General features: G+C 49.2%; 1 protein-coding gene across 1 annotated transcript in view; it reads right to left on the reverse strand.

The window, feature by feature from the left end:
• Positions 1-12,446, reverse strand: part of TWIST2 (twist family bHLH transcription factor 2) — a 35,715-nt gene extending 23,269 nt beyond the window's left edge. The window contains exon 1 of the mRNA XM_068686169.1: positions 11,685-12,446. Coding sequence (XP_068542270.1) covers positions 11,722-12,204 — 483 coding nt within the window. The 5' untranslated portion in view covers positions 12,205-12,446 and the 3' untranslated portion in view covers positions 11,685-11,721. The remainder of the gene's footprint in view (positions 1-11,684) is intronic.
• Positions 12,447-18,296: the final 5,850 nt, after the last annotated feature.

The raw sequence follows: 18,296 nt of genomic DNA on the forward strand, positions 1-18,296 counted from the left end.
TGACTCACAGAGCTGTTTAACCTTTTTACTTCCGTTTTGTCCCTCTCCAAATCCGAAGCGCACATCTGCAATTTAGATCTCTGAGACGAGGAGCTGTGAAATGCATATAAATTGCTGTAGATAGGCTTCTCAGACCGGCCCCAGTGCAGAGCCGTTTTCCATTTGGCAGCAATCGGATCCCGCTGGGATGCAAAAAGCACCTAAAAATACGACGGAGCGGGTGGACGATCCGCACCACAGGGGGACGGGGAGGTGTGGGGTGCTCTGACAAAATCAGGGCCCTTCTACATGCAGGTCCCTTTCCTGCTTACAGGCTGCGTGTGGAGGGTCCTGTCTCATGGAGAGGCTGCAAGGTTGGCAGGCAGCATAGGCACTCCTAGGAAGAGCATTAGTGTTGCTTCTCAGAGGGGGAAACTGAGGGTAAGCAGGGTAAGGCATTCCCACTCTCAAGCTTCAGCCAAAAAAAATAACCTACCACAAATTTCTTCTGTTTAGACGCTATGGGTGAGAAAGAATATTATTGTATAACAATAACATATTTTGCTTTTGTCCCTCTCCTCTCCATGAACCAGAATCTCAATTATCATCCCGAAAGATTCCCCCCTGCCATTTTTGGGTGTCTAAGCTTAAAATTCAGGCTCTGAGCAGGGGTTTCAGGGCAGAGCATCTCTCCTGGGCTACAGCCTGCTCGGCAAGCTAAGCGCCTCACTGCGCTCAGTTTGCTACCCTTCACCCCTTTCCTTACATTTTAGAGGAGCTTTGCCTTACATTTTGGAGGATGATGCTGTCTGGCAGACCCTCTGGCACCCTTCTAGCAGCCAGGAGGGGACACGCAATACACCGACTGTGTTTGAGCCCCTAGTTGGAAAGGGCTGGCTCCAGGCAGAGGTTTGCCACACCACTACAACCGGACCTGTTGAGGTGCTGGCAACTGTGACAAGTTGTGATGTTGACAAACAGTACTGCTTATTCCTGGGGCCCACGACATCTCCTGTGTTCACATATAGGGTATCCCCATCAGCCATGCTGTGGCTGTAGGGTCAGGAGGTGCTTTCCTGGTGTTCAAAACCCAAAGTTACCTTTCTCTTGAAGCCAGCCAAATGCTGCGAGGCTTTTGCTAATGAAAGGGCCACCCCATAGTGATCTTTCAAAATATTGGTTATTTACTGAAATAGCTTTAAAAAAAAAAAAAAAAAAAAAAAAGGTACTTGTTTTGTCTGGAGTTGGTCTTAAATCTCCTATTAAGATGAGAGGACTGGACAGGTTTAATTGTTTACATAGGAAAAACACACCAGTGATACGGAAAATAAAGGAAAATGCCACTAACAAGAGTCTGAGCTACAGTATTTGCAGTATAGCTTGTCTGCGCCTGCTGAACTGATCCACCAAATGCTTTTGCCCAGAAGCTGCCACACAGCGCCAGCCAATACTGCTCAGAGCATCCCCTTGCAAGACAAAATGTTTCACCTTGACTTGCACGGCTGGGAAAGCAGCAAACAGCTGTGATTGGCAGTGGTAGACGTGCATCTGCTGCCATTCCGTGTCCTGACTCAAAAAAGCTAGAGAAGCCGGGAGACTTGTCCTGCTGCAGCACATGCTGGCTGCAAAATTCGTGTTCTCCTTGCTTAGTGCAGGGAGGCAGCTCCTGCCCTGTGCACGCTGCTGGTAGGGGGAGGGAGGTGAGATGCGTGCCCTGCATGCAGCCTCTAACCCACCTTGCTCCACGTAGCGCATCCTGCCCTCTAGTGCCAGCAGATGCTGAGTCAGCAAGGGACCAGGAGCACACAGCTGTGCTCCTCACCTCTTTTTGATCAAACAGACCCCCCTGAGCCTGGGAAGCTGCTGTTTGGGGACTGGCAGGGTATGGAGAGCATCTCGATACGTTTGGACATCGTTGTGTTTGTGCAACAAATCAGGCACCCGGTGTCCCATCACCCCTTCCCAAGGGCAAAGCCTCTTGGAAGTTTCTGCTGGAGAGGTGTTTGAGGAAAACGGGATTTGCAGTGGAAGCAAGTAGCTGCCTGCTATGGGCACACCGGCCCTCACTGCAGAGCTGTGCTCTGAGGCTTTTGCACAATCTCCCGGGTTATTTTGAGCCATCGGGAAGTTGCAGGAAGGCACGTTGTGTTTTTGTGTGCGAGCCGAGCGCGAGTGAGGCTGCAGAAAACGGAAAAACTTGTGTATAAACTACTCTCCTCCCCTGTCCCCTTTTTCTTGGATCAGAAACCTGCCCTCGATCACTGGATATTGGGGGAAGGAAAAACAAAAAAAGTAAAATAGAAAAGAAAAAAACAAAGCAGCACGTCTGAGAGGTCACCCATAGTTTTCCTCTGATGCATGGTGAGGCGCGAGCGCTCGCGTAGCTGTTAGGGTGGGTTTGTTTCTTTAAGGTGTCTCCCAGAGGGAGGATCAGCAAAATGCAATGTGGCAGCTATGGTAACTCCTCTTGGCTTCCCGCACGGCCCTCGCTGATCGCACAACTTGCTAGGGAAGAAGGTACAGCTGTCCAGGCCTTGGCAGGGATCCCCACCCTTCGCTTGCTGCCAAATACCATTTTTCTTCCTTTTTTTTTTTTATTTTTTACATTAAAAAAAATAATAATCTTAGTTTCCTAAGAAAATGGAAATCGGTGGAGCAGCCTCATCTGCCTCTCAGCCCTCTCCGACGACTTCTGCGCCCTGGTGGTGCCACATCCCTGCCTGGGGGAAAGGGACCGATTTGGGGTGGCTCCTGTCCTGCTGCCACATGCTGGGGGGACAGGGGAAAGGGGGCCTTTGACAATGTGCAGCAGGCAAGCTTGTGCTGAGGTGCTCCTCCAAAGGTCCCCGTGCTCGTTTGTCAGGCTGAAGCTGCTGAAACAACCAAGAAACCCCTCGTTTTGAAATATTTTGGCCGTGTGTGAGATTTTAAGGATGTGCCTGAAATAAATAAGAGCTGCAAGGCAGACAGATCAGTGCGGTGCAAGAGTTATTCCAGGGGCAGCCTACGGGTTTTCTACCTAAAAAGAGGTTTTGCATTCCTAATAATAATAATACAGCCAGCCAAATGCTGCTAAAGCTAATGTGAAAACTTGTGTAGTAACCTTTAAATGACGGATTAAGGAAAAATTGCACTGGGGAGCAAAGATATGCCGCCGCCGATTAGCACGGCTGGTGGAGTTGTGGTGTTAGGAAATAGCACAGAACGGGCTGTGAACGGGAGGTTTATTTTTTGGAGGAGCAAGGATGAATGGGCAGATCTTACAAACGTAGTCAGGATCTGCTCAGGTGTTTTGTGGTGTGCGTGAAAAGCCTTTCTAATTTCGGGAGAAAAAGGGACAATAATGGTTTCAGAATAATAAAATATTATCACTTGTAGGCCAGGCGTTTCTCTTTAATTCTGACAGAATTCACAGCTAAGAAGCGGCTACAGTTTTCAAGCCCACGTCAGTGTTTCGGAGAGCTTCCCTTAGACTCCTGAGACACTTTAAAATATTTACTTTTCGCCACCCACCACAAGTGAAAGTATTGCCTGCTTTAAAAAATAACGGGGCTTAAGAGTAAAATTTTGAAATTAACTAAGTCCCATTGAAAATTCACTGCTGAAAATGCTACCCCGCATCTCCAGCTCTCTGGGCACACCGCAGCGAAGTGACATTTGTTGGCCAAAAAGGGGCCACCTGTAATTATGTTCTAGGGCAACGAGGTCTTTCCGTGGTGCCCTCAGCTTAGGGTTTCCATGGGATAAACTTATAAACCTGTGGAGAGTTCCTACTTCATGCACGTTAAGTTATCACAGGAAGTTCTAGGTTGTGTGGTTAACATTTCCAAGGGGATCACTGGAAACGTACGATGCCCCCGAGAGAAATGATCCTCATAAACTGCAGTTCCAAACCTGAACCATCTCTCTGCACCAAAACCTAAGGACAATTTCTTCTCTATGGGGAAGGTGGCTAGAAAGCAGATGCTCAGCTGTGCTCCAACAATGAACGTTTCAGACATATACAGCATAAAAAAAGATTATTTAATGCTGGTAGTAACAGGAACCTATTAAACAGCCCTTCTCATGGCAAAGGATGAAAAAACCTCTTGTAAAATATCTGCTCGTTCGGTGCATAAAACCCCACTGAGCTGGAAGAGAGCTTTGAGATTGCAGGGTTGTGCCCGCAGCATCGCGCTCCCAGTTACAGGCAACAACATGGACTCGGCTAGATCAGAAATTTCCTGAGCACGTTGGATGAAATAATAAATTTCCTTAGCAGAATAGTGATGTTATCCAATGTGTAAAAATATACATTAATATATTGTATGCACATATTCTTTTTTTTTTTTTAAGGACACTTATCTCATCGGGCCTCCGTAAACCTGTCACATAGTTTTACATCCCAGCGCCTTCCTGGGGAGTGTGGGCTGTGGTGTTTCCCTTGTATTGTGGGGTGAAGAAAGCCTTACAGGTTCACAGGAGCTCGCACCTGTGGGTTGTGAGTTGGTGTCAGCAGGGCTGAGCACACACGGCGCTGGCATGCGATAGAGACAAGTGGACAGGCACTCCGGTTAGACGCTCTGCCAAGCTCTTTCTCCCCATTCAAACTCAACAAATAGGCTATTTGTGCCCCAAATGCTTTTCTCCAAGAGCCCACAGTGATGCTGGTAGGAGGGTGTGCTGTTTGCATACAGGGTCAGCCCTTGCGGAGGACACGAGCCTGCTCTGCTCCGTGCCGGGCAGGCAGCAGCCCCAGGCGCCCAAGTGCGATGCGGAATGGGGCCATGCAGGAAAGCCATGAAATACAGAAAGGATCAGCAATCAAAAGCCATATTTTCTCTTCTCTGTCCTGGGTGCCCTCGGGATGGGAATTTGGTGCTGTGGGGCAAGCAGGCACCCACATGGTCCCCACAAGGGGACAGCATGGGATGTCGGGGTGCCACCACGCTCCCTAGGCATAACTAAATACAAACCACGCTGCTTCTAATGGCAAATCATGTGCTGGGAAGCGTATGCCTGCTCACCTCTCTCTTGAGCCTGCCCTTTGTTTTTTTTCTTAACATGCCCATAACTTTCTGAGCTGCCCCTCCTGGCTGGGAAATTCACCTCATGAGCCATATTACGCGGCTAGGCTTCTGCACGACGCACAGAAAGCATGCTGCAGGAGTCGGTCTCAAATGTGTGTGTTTGTGTGAGAGCCCTCTGCTAAATTAATTTTATTAAGGAGCTAATCGGGGCATGGGTCTCGGCTGCATTTCAGTTGCTTTACCAGGCACAGAAATTCCCGTTCGGGGCTGCCTGTGCCATGCAGGAAAGGCGGTGGAGCCCTGACCCGCACAAAACCCTCTCCCTACCTCCCTCCCACCCCCCAGATTTTGAGCAACTAGGTGTATTTACACCTAAGCAAGAATTCATGATTTTTAAGTGAGGCCCGAACAGCTTAAAATGAAGGCATAATCACATAAATTACCGCATGAGGGTTTTTGATGGCTGAATTCATCCGAAACCTAATTCATACATTTGAAAGCACGTGTTTGGCAGGTCTGGTGTCTCTTAAGGAAATGGTAAAGCTGCTTCTTGGGGGTGGCAGTTAACAAGGCAAAACTATCTTATTAGGAATTCAATTAAAGCTAGCGCAGGCTTACTGGACCTCTTCCAGTGAATATATATCAAGCTGAACCAGTAGACATCTGTATCTTTTTTCCCCCTCTTTTTCTGTTTTCCAAGCTGTGGTTAAAAGATGGAGAGGAAAAGAAGACAGGAGGAGAAGGAAAAGGGAGGGAGAGGAAGGATGATTGCTCATTTCCAGTTCACCATATAGCGCACTGCAGAGGGGTTATTTTCGTTTTGATGCCTGATCACTTTTGCAAGCCACGCAGGACAGGGTCTGCAAATTTCAAGGTGCCGCTTCTGTCGTTTGCTGAAGTGCAGTAGCAAAAAAATAAATTAAAAAAAAAATCCAAAATTATGGGATATATTAGCCCTAAACCCCTTTGAAACCTTGTTTAAGCAGCAGGACTTAACAGTTGTTGTTGCTTGGTTAATGTTTGTATGGGAGCTGTTGCCAGCAGCCTTCCTGTTGGAAGGAGTCTCATCCGCACCCTCCTGCAGCAGGGCCAGCCCTCGTGTCTGCAGGTCCACGTTCACCTGGTGTCATCCCGATGTGCGACATCTTATCAGGGCAGAGGTTTGCCTTGCCAGAGGGAAACCTTCCTTACTGCTAAATGCTGAAAGCCTTGGACTCTCGGGGTGACAGATTGTGGGGGAAAAAAAATAAAAATCAGTGGAGGTGCTGTATTTTACCAGCTACTCCGCGATGACACCCTGCTTTAATGCTGCCTTGCACACAGAGAGAACGTGGGCAGAGCCCAGCCGAGAAGCTTGCTGGAGAAGGGCTTTTTCGCTGCTTAACTCAGCCTAATAGTCCTCCTGGTGCAGAAATCCCACCGAAGCAGGGCTAGGAAGGCAGGGCTGGCTCCCTTCACTGGGAGATAGACACGGGCATTGCAGAAGCTGGCCCCAGTGGCACAGTTTTGCCCATGCAAAGAGTCCTCCGTGCACCGGGGAGCCTGCTGTGGGGCAGTGCCGGGGCCGTGCCGGTGATGAAGCACCGTAATTAGGGCTCCTCCGGTGCCAGGAGAAGCCACCACCGTGCCCGGGGTCCGGCCGCAGGGCTGGCGTGGAAACGGTTACAGAGCTGGGTACAAGGGTAAGGGCTGCTGCGCCTTGATTTATTGGCTGGCTGAGTTCATTTGTTATTTGTGTATGATTAGTTGTTGCTGCTGAGTGGTCATCTTCTACAGCTACAAATCTAATTAAATGCTGGGGTGCCTAGTGCTTTTTTTTTTTTTTCTTTCTCCCCAGCAAATATTTCTACTGTTTTAATTCTCGAGAACTAATCGTTAATTAGCACGATGCTGCTAGTATCCAGCTGGAGGATTTGTTGTTTTTCTTCACTTCCAAATTTGCCTAAGAAGTAAATCATGGCTGGTGTATAGCACTCTCCAAGTCACTTACAGCAACCCACTGAGACGTCTGATGGGATGGCCCGCTACAAAAAGCAGCAAGGATGCTCGGAGCCAGCAGAGAACCTGGCCCGGAGTGTTTTCATGATGTTTGATCAGCCTTTTTTCTCCCTAATCTTCTGTAAAGCATGGGGAGGGGGGAAAAAAGCTACCCCAAATGCATGCTTCCCCCGCCCGGCAGCTGTAATTCCCCGATTACATGTAGGGCTTGCTTTGTGCTCTGGGTTGTGGTGGCGTTCCCTTACAAGTTTCATGGCCTCATCAGGCTATTCCTACGGTTTTGCAGCAAGACATAAATTCTGGAGATTTCAGGCTTGGAGATTTCAAAGCCATGCTGAACCACATGGAAATGATTCTCAGAGCTGCAGCTATAAAAATAATTATATTGCTAGGGGGAAAGAGTGACAAGAAATGTCCCCAAAAGAGATTTCAGCTGCGGTTACAGGATCTGTCCCGGCTCTGTAAGAAGCTGCAGTGATCTTCAGGGCTAATTTATTACCACTACCTATAACTCTGTGAAATATGCCCAAGGAGAGCTGAAGGCAGGAATGCGAAGGGAGGTATTCAGAAAGCGCTGCAATCTGCCTCTTTGTTTTAATGCTGAAGCCCTGCGTGCTCTTAAAATTGGAGCTACTCCGCACCGATGACTAGTGTGAGGACGACTAATTTGGAGACAAATTAGGTCTACTTAGCTGAAATGTATGCCTTTACTGTTCCCTTAATGACCCTTCAATGCACATCTCTCCCGACAGGACTTTTACCACAGCACCGGCTCCAGTGGATTAAGCAAAAACCATGCTTTTACTGCCCTTCGAAGCACCCCTTCCGTTTCAGTCCTACACATCTCTCCACCATGCCTGTCTCTAACTCTTGATAATCATTAATTAGTTTATGTGCTTATAGTCCGTGATTTGCCTTTGCCTGTCTGCCTCGCTGGAGAATTTTTCTTGCCCCCTCTCTTTACGAAGGTCTCTGAATTTGAGCATTTTCTGGCTGACTGCTATGCATTTGGTGTACGCTGTCTAACAGATTTATTCTTTCCCAAGAAAAGACACGAACGTAAACAGAAGATCCAAAATGCATTTTGCTGGGCTTTTAAATGCACTAAGATGAAAAAAAAAATGCTATAAACCTAATAATGTAAATACCAAACTTTACAATCCTTCCTGTCAAGGAAATATATTTACATTTTCTAAGGATGCGTATAAAAAAGCAGGGCTTTGGGGACAAAAAGGGCTTAGTTCCAGTGTCACAGCACCCCCAGTTAACTGTCCTGCTCTCATAAACTATAGAATTAGCTTGTTCCCAGGGCCAGCAGAGATAACATCTGTTTGCTTCTTTAAGGACAAAATGAAATAGGATGCTAGCATTTTGTCCTGGAAGCGGCCCTGGAAATCTTAAGGAAGCAGCGGTGAGAGGGCTGCGTATCGCACACACACAACGCGCGTGGGTTCCCAAATGCAGACCCACTGGCAGAGGTGCTGCTGCTGCAAGTGGCAGCCCGGGGACAGTGAAGGGCTCGTGGCAAGCCCGTGAGTGAGAATGGGCAGAGGGGGGCTGCTGGCAGAGCCCCCCTGCCAACACAGGGGCTTGGGAGGCGGTGTGCTCCGCACCCCGCTGATGCTCCTGCCATCCCACCCCTGCCATCCTGCACGGACAGGCTTGTTTCCACTGAGCAGAATAAGGGGGAAATGTGTTTTATTTCCCACTCATTTTTTTGGAGGTTTAGAGCACTTTGAGCTCTCTGAAGGAAAAAGGAAAAGGTGGCTGCAAAGGGGAAGGGGCACAGGTGCTGATGGTGAGGACGGAGGGTCAGGGGGATGAAGACTTGGCAAGACCCGAGCTTTGCATGCCTGCTGAAACATCCGATTGCCTGGTGCACTAAATGAGGTGCAAAGCTGCGCCTGTTTCTCTCAAAAACTACCAGAGTAAGCTGCCTGTAATTATGGTGAGCAGAACAGGGAAACCTCTCATGGCCAGAGGAGCGAGCCGCAGTGACCTGCTGCTGTTCGCAAAGGCCAGGTGGCATATCACCAGTTCCCAAGGCTCTGATTTTCTAATCAAAGCACTCCTCGGATTTTTCTGGCCAAGCAGGAATCACCACCCCTCTGAGGAAGACCCTTCCTTGCCTACTTTCCCCAAAACCCATGCAGACGGGAGGACAGCCGTGGCAGTCCCAGCCGAGAGGGCTCACCCGGCGGCTGCCGCGCTCGCTGCTCCCTAGAAAAGGCAGGAACGGATCCCAAATTCGCATAGTCATTCCCTATGACTTATTTTTTTGCCATACAGGCTGCACATACAGCTTCCCTGTTGTGCATAAAAACACCTCTGTCTGGGACAGGCACATGTGGAAGCCCACGCCATGCCGCCCGGCTACATTTGCCCGTTTTGGAGCGTTTTCTGGAGGATCTTGTGATTTATTTTATTTTATTTTGCTGGCAGACATAATTTTTGTCGCCATAAATGATAGAATCTGACACCGCACCGCACCACACCAGGCCATTTGTCAACAACTTTTTCAACAGTTCAACCGCACGCGTGTGCATGCACACCCGGACGCTAAAAGCAGAGGCGAGCGGGACAGCCGGGGGGCTCGGGGCTGCACGGGGAAGGAAGGGGGACATCCCTCTGCAGAGTGCCCAAATACTGAGAAAGGAGCTATCTCTTGCTGCCAGGCTGGGAGCTGGCTACGGAGAAGGCGCTGAATGCCGACTGGCTCCGAAGACCAAAAATACGCCGGGATTTGGGTCTACGTCATCGGTTTTCACGCAGCCCGAAATGTCTCTCTCGATTTCTTTTATGTAGGGATAAGCTCTGAGCATCCGCACACAAAGCCCGCCTTGTCAGAGCGATGTTAGTAATATTTCCACTGACAAGGAATTTCAAAAGGGGGCAAAAATATGCAGGGTTTGCCACTAATGCACTGTGCGATAGAGGGGAATGGGTATATATTAGATAACAGATTTTAAAAAACCATTGGCTAATGGCAGCACATCACTTAGGAAACAACAGAATAAATGCATTGTTCCATCCCAGCGCTTCAGTATTCAGCCAATCTAAACTGCTGAAGAAATATGTGTTTGGGACATTTTACATCTGTTTTTGACAAGAAGCCTGGGTTTTGCGTGTGTTTTGTTAATCTATTTGCTGTAGCTCTTTTAGCCAGATTAGCATGGGAAAAGGCACTCAGTCTTACAAACAGGGAGTTTACCCTTTTAGAAAGTGACTCGACTTTGGCTTTTCACAGTTGAAATTAGGGCACAGCAATGCAAAAAATAGCAACGCTAGTAATAGCCATAAAACCCCCGACAGCCGCGTTACCTATTTAAGCAAAACTGAACAGCAGACAGCCTTTATTTCCTGAGAGCGTGCAATGGGTAGAGCAACTGATTTTCAAGCAGCCTGGCATTTTGGGGGGTCCCCAGGAGAGCATGGACAAACTTTAATTGCAGCACCGAAACGCAGACAGCTTCAAGACGCGGAGGAAGCATTTACTTGAAGTGGTTTCTAAAATGGTTTCAAGTCTGCGTTTTACACCACCAGTAAGCCCTGCCTGAGCGCTGCTTGGCTTTTTCAAATAACATGCTGTGGCTCTATCAAGGTTTTTAAACGGGTTGTTGATTACTGCTACAACAAGGATGGAATTGCCTCCACAAACAAGCCTGGCCAATGGGCTGGGACAAACTTTCTCCCCGTCTTTAAGGAGCTGGTTCTCCGGGTGATGGAATTATTTCATGCACCACGTTACGGGGGGCAAATTCCCTTTTTGAGCCAACTGTGTCCTGCAGCAGCGAGCAGGGTTAGTGGGCTCTGCTTTATGTACCGAGCCCCGGGGAGCCACCGGCCCTGCACGAACTCTGGCTGATACAACGCAGAGCCGCTCTGCTTAATTAGCTTGAGATGAGGGTGTTATTAAGAGCTGCTCTTTTTTTTTTTTTTTTTTTTTTCTTCTTTCTGTTTATTCCTCCCTCCCACCCCAAACATTACAAAGGCAATGTAAAGAGGAAGCAGCTTTCTGGCAATGGAAAATGATGAGGAAGGGTTTAGTGCTGAGAGTAAATCAGAAACTACGATAAAAGCCTAACACCAACCTTCGCTCTGCCGGCGCTTTGAGGAAGGGAAACCAAACCAGACGAAAATTTACCCAAGCCTCCTCTATCTTTGTTTGCCTTTATTGAGGGAGGGGGAAGGGGCCACGGCCCGGGGGGCAGCCAACATCTGCTGCTCGTTTCTTTTTGCAGAAACCCAACGCGGGGTGCAGCGGGGTGAGCCGAACCCTGCCGGGGTCCCCCAGGCCCCCCGCTCCCTCTACGCCGAGAGGATGCGGCCACCCTGGGTGCTGCACGCCTGGCCCTGGGGTTTTTTTGGGCACAGCCACCCTCAGCGTGGCGCGGCAGCTGTTTCGGATCCCCTTGTCAGCCTGTTTTACAGATCGCCTTTTCCCCTCTTAAAACCCTTCCCCAAAGCAGGCGCTTTCTGGCAAATCTCACCCTGTGGCGGTTCCCCCTTCCCTCGTCCCTGCAATCCCCTTTCTGCTCCCCAGTCCTCGCAGAGCAACACAACGCCAATTTTTTTTTTTTCCAAAAAATATAAAAGATGCTGCACATCTAAGTAATTATTTTCCTTTTTTCTCTTTTTCTATATTTCCTCCGCTGCGTGCACCCCGTCCCGCGCCCCGAGAAGAAAAGCGGTACCTACCCCTTCGGCAGCCGCGCTCGCCTCGGCCGGGCGGTGGCTAGTGTGAGGCCGACATGGACCACGCTCCCTCCATCCTCCACACCGAGAAGGCATAACTCAGCCTCTCGTGAGCCACGTAACTGCAGCTCGTCATCTTACTGTCCATCTCGTCGCTCTGTAGCACCTGGTAGAGGAAGTCTATATACCGCGCCGCGAGCTTGAGGGTCTGGATTTTACTGAGTTTGTCAGAGGGCAACGTGGGGATGATTTTCCTCAGGGCGGCAAAAGCTTCATTGAGCGACTGAGTCCTCTGCCTCTCTCTGACATTGGCCAGGATCCTCTGGCTCTGCAGTTCTTCATAGGATTGGGAGCTGGGACTAGACTTTTTCCCCCTCTTCCCTGGGTTGGGGCTGCCATCTTCGCTGGACTTCTTACTGTATCTTCTCTTCCTGCCAAATCTCTTTGGCTGCCTTTCCAGCTCCTCTTCACTGGTCCCCAAGCTATCCACAGGGGAAACAGGAGAACTGGAGCTTTCTTCCATGCTTTCTGCAAGAAGGGGAGGGGAAGAGCCTTTCCCCCCCTCCTTATGTTATGTGAGTGTGTGTGTCTTAAATGTGCTTTAAATTCCTGAGACAGATCCTTTGGAAAAACAGGAGGGTTTTTTTTTTTTTTGCTGACCAAACGTTTTCCAGGTTGCTTGAAGGGCTCTTATTTCAAGGACGGGGTTGTGCAAAAAAATTGAGGTCTCGGAGAGAGGAAGTTATTCTAACTTTTTGGAAACTTTAGCTGAGCTCAGTTGCTAAATAGTTGTCAGAAGTGAGGGAGGTGCGGGGCTCCCTTCTGATTGGCCGGCCAGGTCGGTGGGAGGAAAGCTTTTCCCCTGCTAAACTTTCACAGTTTTATGTTACACTTAACTAAAATCTTGGGAATGCACCTCGAATAAAAGATAGCTCGCGACCACCACCCCCCACCCCAGGAGATGCACAGCATGACGCTAGGATGGGGACCCCGGCGGAGCCCCCCCCGTGTCCCCACATGAGATTTTGGGGTGCCCCCTTCCCGCATGCAGCGAGGCAGAGAGTGAGCGTGTCGCTCTCACCCAGCTGGGGTTGCTGCCCCTCTTTTTCAGGGACCTCGCAGCCCGCTGCATGCCCCCACTGCCACCCCAGGGCCACCCCACGGGTGATGTCAGGGTGGCAGAAACTCTCTGGGATGCACTGGGTGGAGGTTTGGGGACAGCTGGCAGGGTACTGCTGGTGGGGGGCACGGAGAGACCCTCCCAGACAGAGCAGGGGTCATCCCAAAGCGGGGGATAGCTTCTGGAAAGCCCTGCAGAGTGTGCCCCAGAGCTCGTCTGCCTCCCATTTTTCTCCCCACTTCTCTCCTTGGAGCCCTTTTTGGGAAGTGAGAGACAAAGTGGATCAGAGGATGTCTTTTCCTCCAGTCTATCCAGCAGCTGAAATCGTGGGATCCCCAGGCATATAAAACTGTGGCAGGGGCCCTCGGGTTTCTGACACATCAGACAGAAGTCAGCAGATCTCTTTTATTCTCTCCATCACACCGGAGAAAATTTGGGAAAACTCTGCTCGCTTCCGTGGAGCTCGTGCAGAGAAAATTCGGATTTGGACCTCTGATTTCAGCAAAAGCCCAGATTGCAGGAACAGACACATTCCTGAGCAGCGAATATCATGTTTTCAATACGGAGCAGGAAAATAAAATACATTTTTTAAAAAAGTGAAAGACAAAAGAAACTCGTAAAACGTAGATGTTGTATCAGAAGAATTAGTTTGGAGTACATTTCTTTGCAAAGTTTTCCAGTAGGTATCAACACTCATTAATGGAAAAAATAATGTCTGGTTTGATTGGAAAGTGTTCTTTGGTAGGAGAAGGAATTTTGGCTTGCCTGGGGCTGACTCCACTACTGGTAGGTAATGTTTATAGTGGAAAGACTTCCCCAGGCAGCCCCCGGGGAGAGCCTGTGTTTGCTTTCAAAAGGAAAGGTTTTCAGGTGCAGCACAGAAGTCGGAAAGCGAGGCAGTTCTGCAAATAGATTTTTAATCCAATTTAAGACCCCGCCGAGGTGGACGGGACGGGTGCCTCCCGCTCGCACCCCAAAGCCAGGTTTCCAGAAGGGTTTGGGGCATGCAACCGGGGCCAAGGGTTGGTCACTGCTCTGTGTCTGCGACATGGAGGTCTGTGATAGATGCTGCCTTTAGCTGAGTTAGGGCGAGAGACATCTAAACCCGAGCTTCAGCCCTTCGCCTGTCCCATAAATGAGACAAAGCGCTGTCGGTGCAGAGGCACCGAGGTCAAACTGCACCTCGGAAGCCAAAGCCCCCCTTGTAAGTGAAAATATCACAGCACAAGCTGGGGAAACCTGCACCGAAGCCCAGAGGGACATCTCCTCCCTCCAGCCACAAAAAGCAGGGCTTCCTAAGCAAGCAGGTTTCCCTTCCCTTCCCAGTGCAACGCCGCAGAGCTGCGTGGTGAGCAGGAGGGCAGCGGGGCTGTGCACAGTGTGTGCTGCCCAGAGGCACTGTCAGAGCCTGCAAAGGCTTCCCGGGGAGGGCATGGGGCTCCTCAGGGCTGAGTGTGAGAGTCGCAGGCGCACCGGGAGCAGAGCTGAGCTCTGAGAGCAAGCAGAGCCACTCATGGCTGCCTCTCCTCTCCGCTGCCCTGCTGAGGTGCGTGCAATGCACAGTTTGCGTCTTCCTTTTGCCCCACAGTGACCACCGAGGCAGGGCTTGATGTTCCGGGACTTGAGGTGCTCCCATGGGGTGAGACTCGGTCCTTCCAGGGACAGGGGACAGAAGGGTTTTGGGGGCATGTATCCCAAAACACACTCCTCTCATCTGACGCAACCATTTTGTCTTTGTGGTAGCCACTGAGCTCATCCCGTGTAAGCACAGCCATGGGAAGGCAGAGCAGGGTACGTGCAGCTCCTGGGCATCATGGGCTTAGCTCCACGGAGCTTAGCCCCAGTCCAGCTCAAATCTTGTCCAGGCTGCGCAGCACGGAGCAGGCACGGGGCTCCCAATGTTCCTCCACATCCTGCGTGCACCACGGCTGCATTAAATAACTGCGTGAGCAGCCCCGGCCCCCTGCCTGGCTTCTGTGAGCAAGCCCAAAGGACTGTTTGCATGACAGAACAAGGCAGGATTTCTCCCTAAGGGGGATCTTGCTGTGCACAACCTCTAAATGCGCAAAGCTTTTTAGTATCAAGCGGGCTTCATTATGGGAAATTAATGGTGAAACCAGGCTGTGCCATAACTATAAAGTCTATAAGCCCAGCTCTGACTAGCATCGTTCCAGAGCTGCTGGGTATGTCTGTACCCTTTACAGCCACCGATTCCCATAGCAGCACTAGAGCTACGTGTGGTGTTGACAATACTGCAAATATCCTCCCTTGGAGCAGACCAAAGGCATGGTCTACGTGTGTGCAGAGCCAGGTGAAATGTGAGCTGGTTCTCCTGAAGGAAGAAGGAGTTTGAGAGGTTTGTGGTGGGCCCCGTGGCACAAAGGTGCCTCTGGCACAGGAGGATGGTGGACGGCACGGCAAAAAGGGGACAAAATGGAAACTGCAATGTGAAAAATAGACAAGTTTTGGTGGGAGTTTAATGTTCTGTTTTAAAGGAGTGACACCCACTGTGCTGCTGCTGCTGTTTCGGGCTTCTAAAGTTAATTGTTGGAGGAGAACAGGGAATATAGACCAGACTATAGATAAAGATATAGACTGGAGGGGCACTGCTTATTCTCCGTACAAAAGCTGTGCAAGGCCTGGCCAGCAAATCACCCTTTCCATGCTGCAGAGGATCTGGATCTCTGTCTCCTGCTGTCCTTCCCCTCTGCTTCCAGTGGGAAGCCAGGAAAGGTTGGGTGCCCTGGGGGCCGGGGGGATAGCATTTCAGCATGCTTTTCCAGCTCTTCACTGTTGGGGGGCTGCCAAGGACACAAGTTTTAGGAGCAAACTGAAAGAAGAAAGATGCTGTCGTGCTCACTGCCTTCCTCCTCCTCACTACCACTGCTAGGGACAAGTGGTGCTTCTTCCTTCAGAAATGCCCCAATTGCAAATTGAATGGCCTCTACTGCAGCCAGGTCTTCTTAAGCTGATTCTTTCCCTTACTTCTGGTGTGGCATAGAAAGGCGATAATTCCTTGGTGCGTGGGCGGTGGGTGCTAAATGTGACCTGGGGCATGCATCTTCCCTGTGCTGTCTTTGCAAGGACAGCCGTGCCTCGCGTTGCAATTCCCCTTCATGTTTTTTGTTTCCCTCGTCTGTGTGCTGCACGGATGGATGTTTCCTGAAGCACAGACCCAGCAGTGACAACTTTATAATCAAAAGCAAAGGAGCAGTGAGTGAACAGCAGAGATAAGAGGCAGGAGGGAAGGAGAGCAAGGCTTTAGGGATAAGACAGTGGGAGCAGAGCGCAGTTTCAAAGTAATTGGATATGCTAACGTCGGAGTTTTGCGCAGGAATGTACATCTGTTTCTGAACTGTTACCAGCTGATGTGCCCGCTCTTCCTTTCTGCTTTCTCGGCTGCAAACCCTGAGAGCAGCAGGCACACAAGAGAGAAGGAGAAGCTGAGCAGGGGACAGCAGTCTGGCTGCTTGCTGACCCTGCCAGTAAATGCAGCCAAGGTAAAGGAATGATTCTGGTGGGCAGGGGTGGTGCTGGGGCAGCTTAGGTGGTTTCCTCAACTTTGTGCTTGAGGAGCTGGAAATATGGACCTGTTCAGGAGAGTGACAGAAAATAACATGGGGAAGAACTTCCTGAAAAAGCCCTGCAGGCCCTTTGTCCATCTCCCTGACCCCATCCCTTTATGAGGCTGGCAGCTACCACCAAGTTTTGACCACGCGTGTGAATCACAAGGGCCATTTCCCCTCATCAGGTTTCCTCAAGAGCAATGCTTTCAAAAGCATAATTTGTCCCTCACATTCCTCCTGCAATACTCACAAGAATGACCAAAGCCAAATGTTGGGAAAGGTGTGTGTACTCGTTATATGGGTATCCAGACCCTACATTGCCCAAACACTTGCCTTTTCTGTTTCTTTTTCTCAGATTATAATTCTTGCTTTATCTGCTGTGTACAATGCCAGGGCAGACTGTCTACAGTGTAAGATGGATGCCAATCAGAAATAACTTTCAAGGAACATCACAGCACGTCAGATTGTTAAAATGTGCAGTAATTCGCAGCTTTCCTACCCAAGGCCCAGCCTCTGCAAAGCACTCGAGCATGACTTGGAGAACAGCACTGCATCTGAGACGTGTCAGCTCCTGTGGAACACAGGTAGGTGTGTAAAGCTACGTATATATGCCAATTAAAGACCGAGTTTCTGATCTGAACAACCTCAAAAAAAAAAAAATATATATATATATATATATATATATATATAAGGATCTTCAGTGGATTCAGCATGCTTTGAATTGGGGTCTGACGCGTCAGTGGGCCATGTCACAGCTCCTGGTAGTCCAAGCTCCATTGTCAGTGGGAGAAGGATAATTTAGACCAGATCCAGTTGTCTCGAACGCTTGGTGCAGTGTTTCAAGTCTGATTGTTGATTGCTGGCAAGATTAGAAATCTGCCCAATTTCTCGTGTCAGTATAGTTGGAAAGATAGTGTGTGTCCTGCTGCAGGAAGAAACCAAAATGCACTGGCATTGCAATTGTGGATTCTATTTTTAATGACAGTGTAAAGCAAAAAAAAAAAAAAAAAAAAAAAAAAAAAAAAAAAAAGTAGTAGCTATCGTGATTCCAAAAATAACATTTCTATTTTAGATCATTTACCCAAGGCCACCACTAATTGCAGATCAGAGCGGAACGTCTCCCTGGGAATCCACAGGGAAGACAGTTTTTTTCCTCTTTTTGGAAGGTGAAATATTAATTGCGGCTGCAGCAGTAGTAACTGTAGCTTAAAACCTGGGCTAGGAAAAATGAAAATATTTTTTTCATGAACTGGAAAATCAAAGCATGTGAAGTATTTTATTCTCCTTGCCTTTTCTTCCCCCGTCTCCAGCCTCATGAAATGGGGGAGGAAGGGATTCCTACCAGTGTCGAGGAGAACCCAAAACTGATCTGGCTTCAAGGCAGGTATACGTGTATTGATAAAAACATCAAGTTTGGCCCCCAGTTTTTCAGTATTGCTTGACAGCTTCTCCATCTGCAGGAGGTGGAAAACTGCTTCCACTGAGGAGTCAGGATATGTGACAGAGGTGAAACTTTGGCTGATTTTAGCAGTGCAAGCTGCAGACTATTATCTGGGAAGAGTTTGACCAGGCTGAAATCCTGAAATCCTCTCTGAAAGGATCAGCAGGCTCCCAGGGTGAAAACCATTTCTGCTGGGCACAGACAGCATCTGCAAACACCCTGCCCCTTTGTACACCTCCTGCTTTGGGTCCAGGCAGTCTGCATGGTGGTATTTCGAACACAACAGCCTGTGGTGGAATTACTCTTTTGACACATTCTGAAACCCAGAGTTACTTGAATTCACATGGCTGGAAAGCCCACCAAGAAAAAGTCCAAAATATTATTGCTGGTATTCTTACATTTCAGTATTTTTGAGGATAGGCCAGGACCCCAGAGAATTAAGTCAGACTTCTAGTTAACCATTTTCTGAGTTGAAAAGGTAGCAACAT

The sequence above is a fragment of the Anas acuta genome, chromosome 6 (genome assembly GCF_963932015.1).
Source record: "Anas acuta chromosome 6, bAnaAcu1.1, whole genome shotgun sequence".
Classification (NCBI taxonomy): Eukaryota; Metazoa; Chordata; class Aves; order Anseriformes; family Anatidae; genus Anas; species Anas acuta.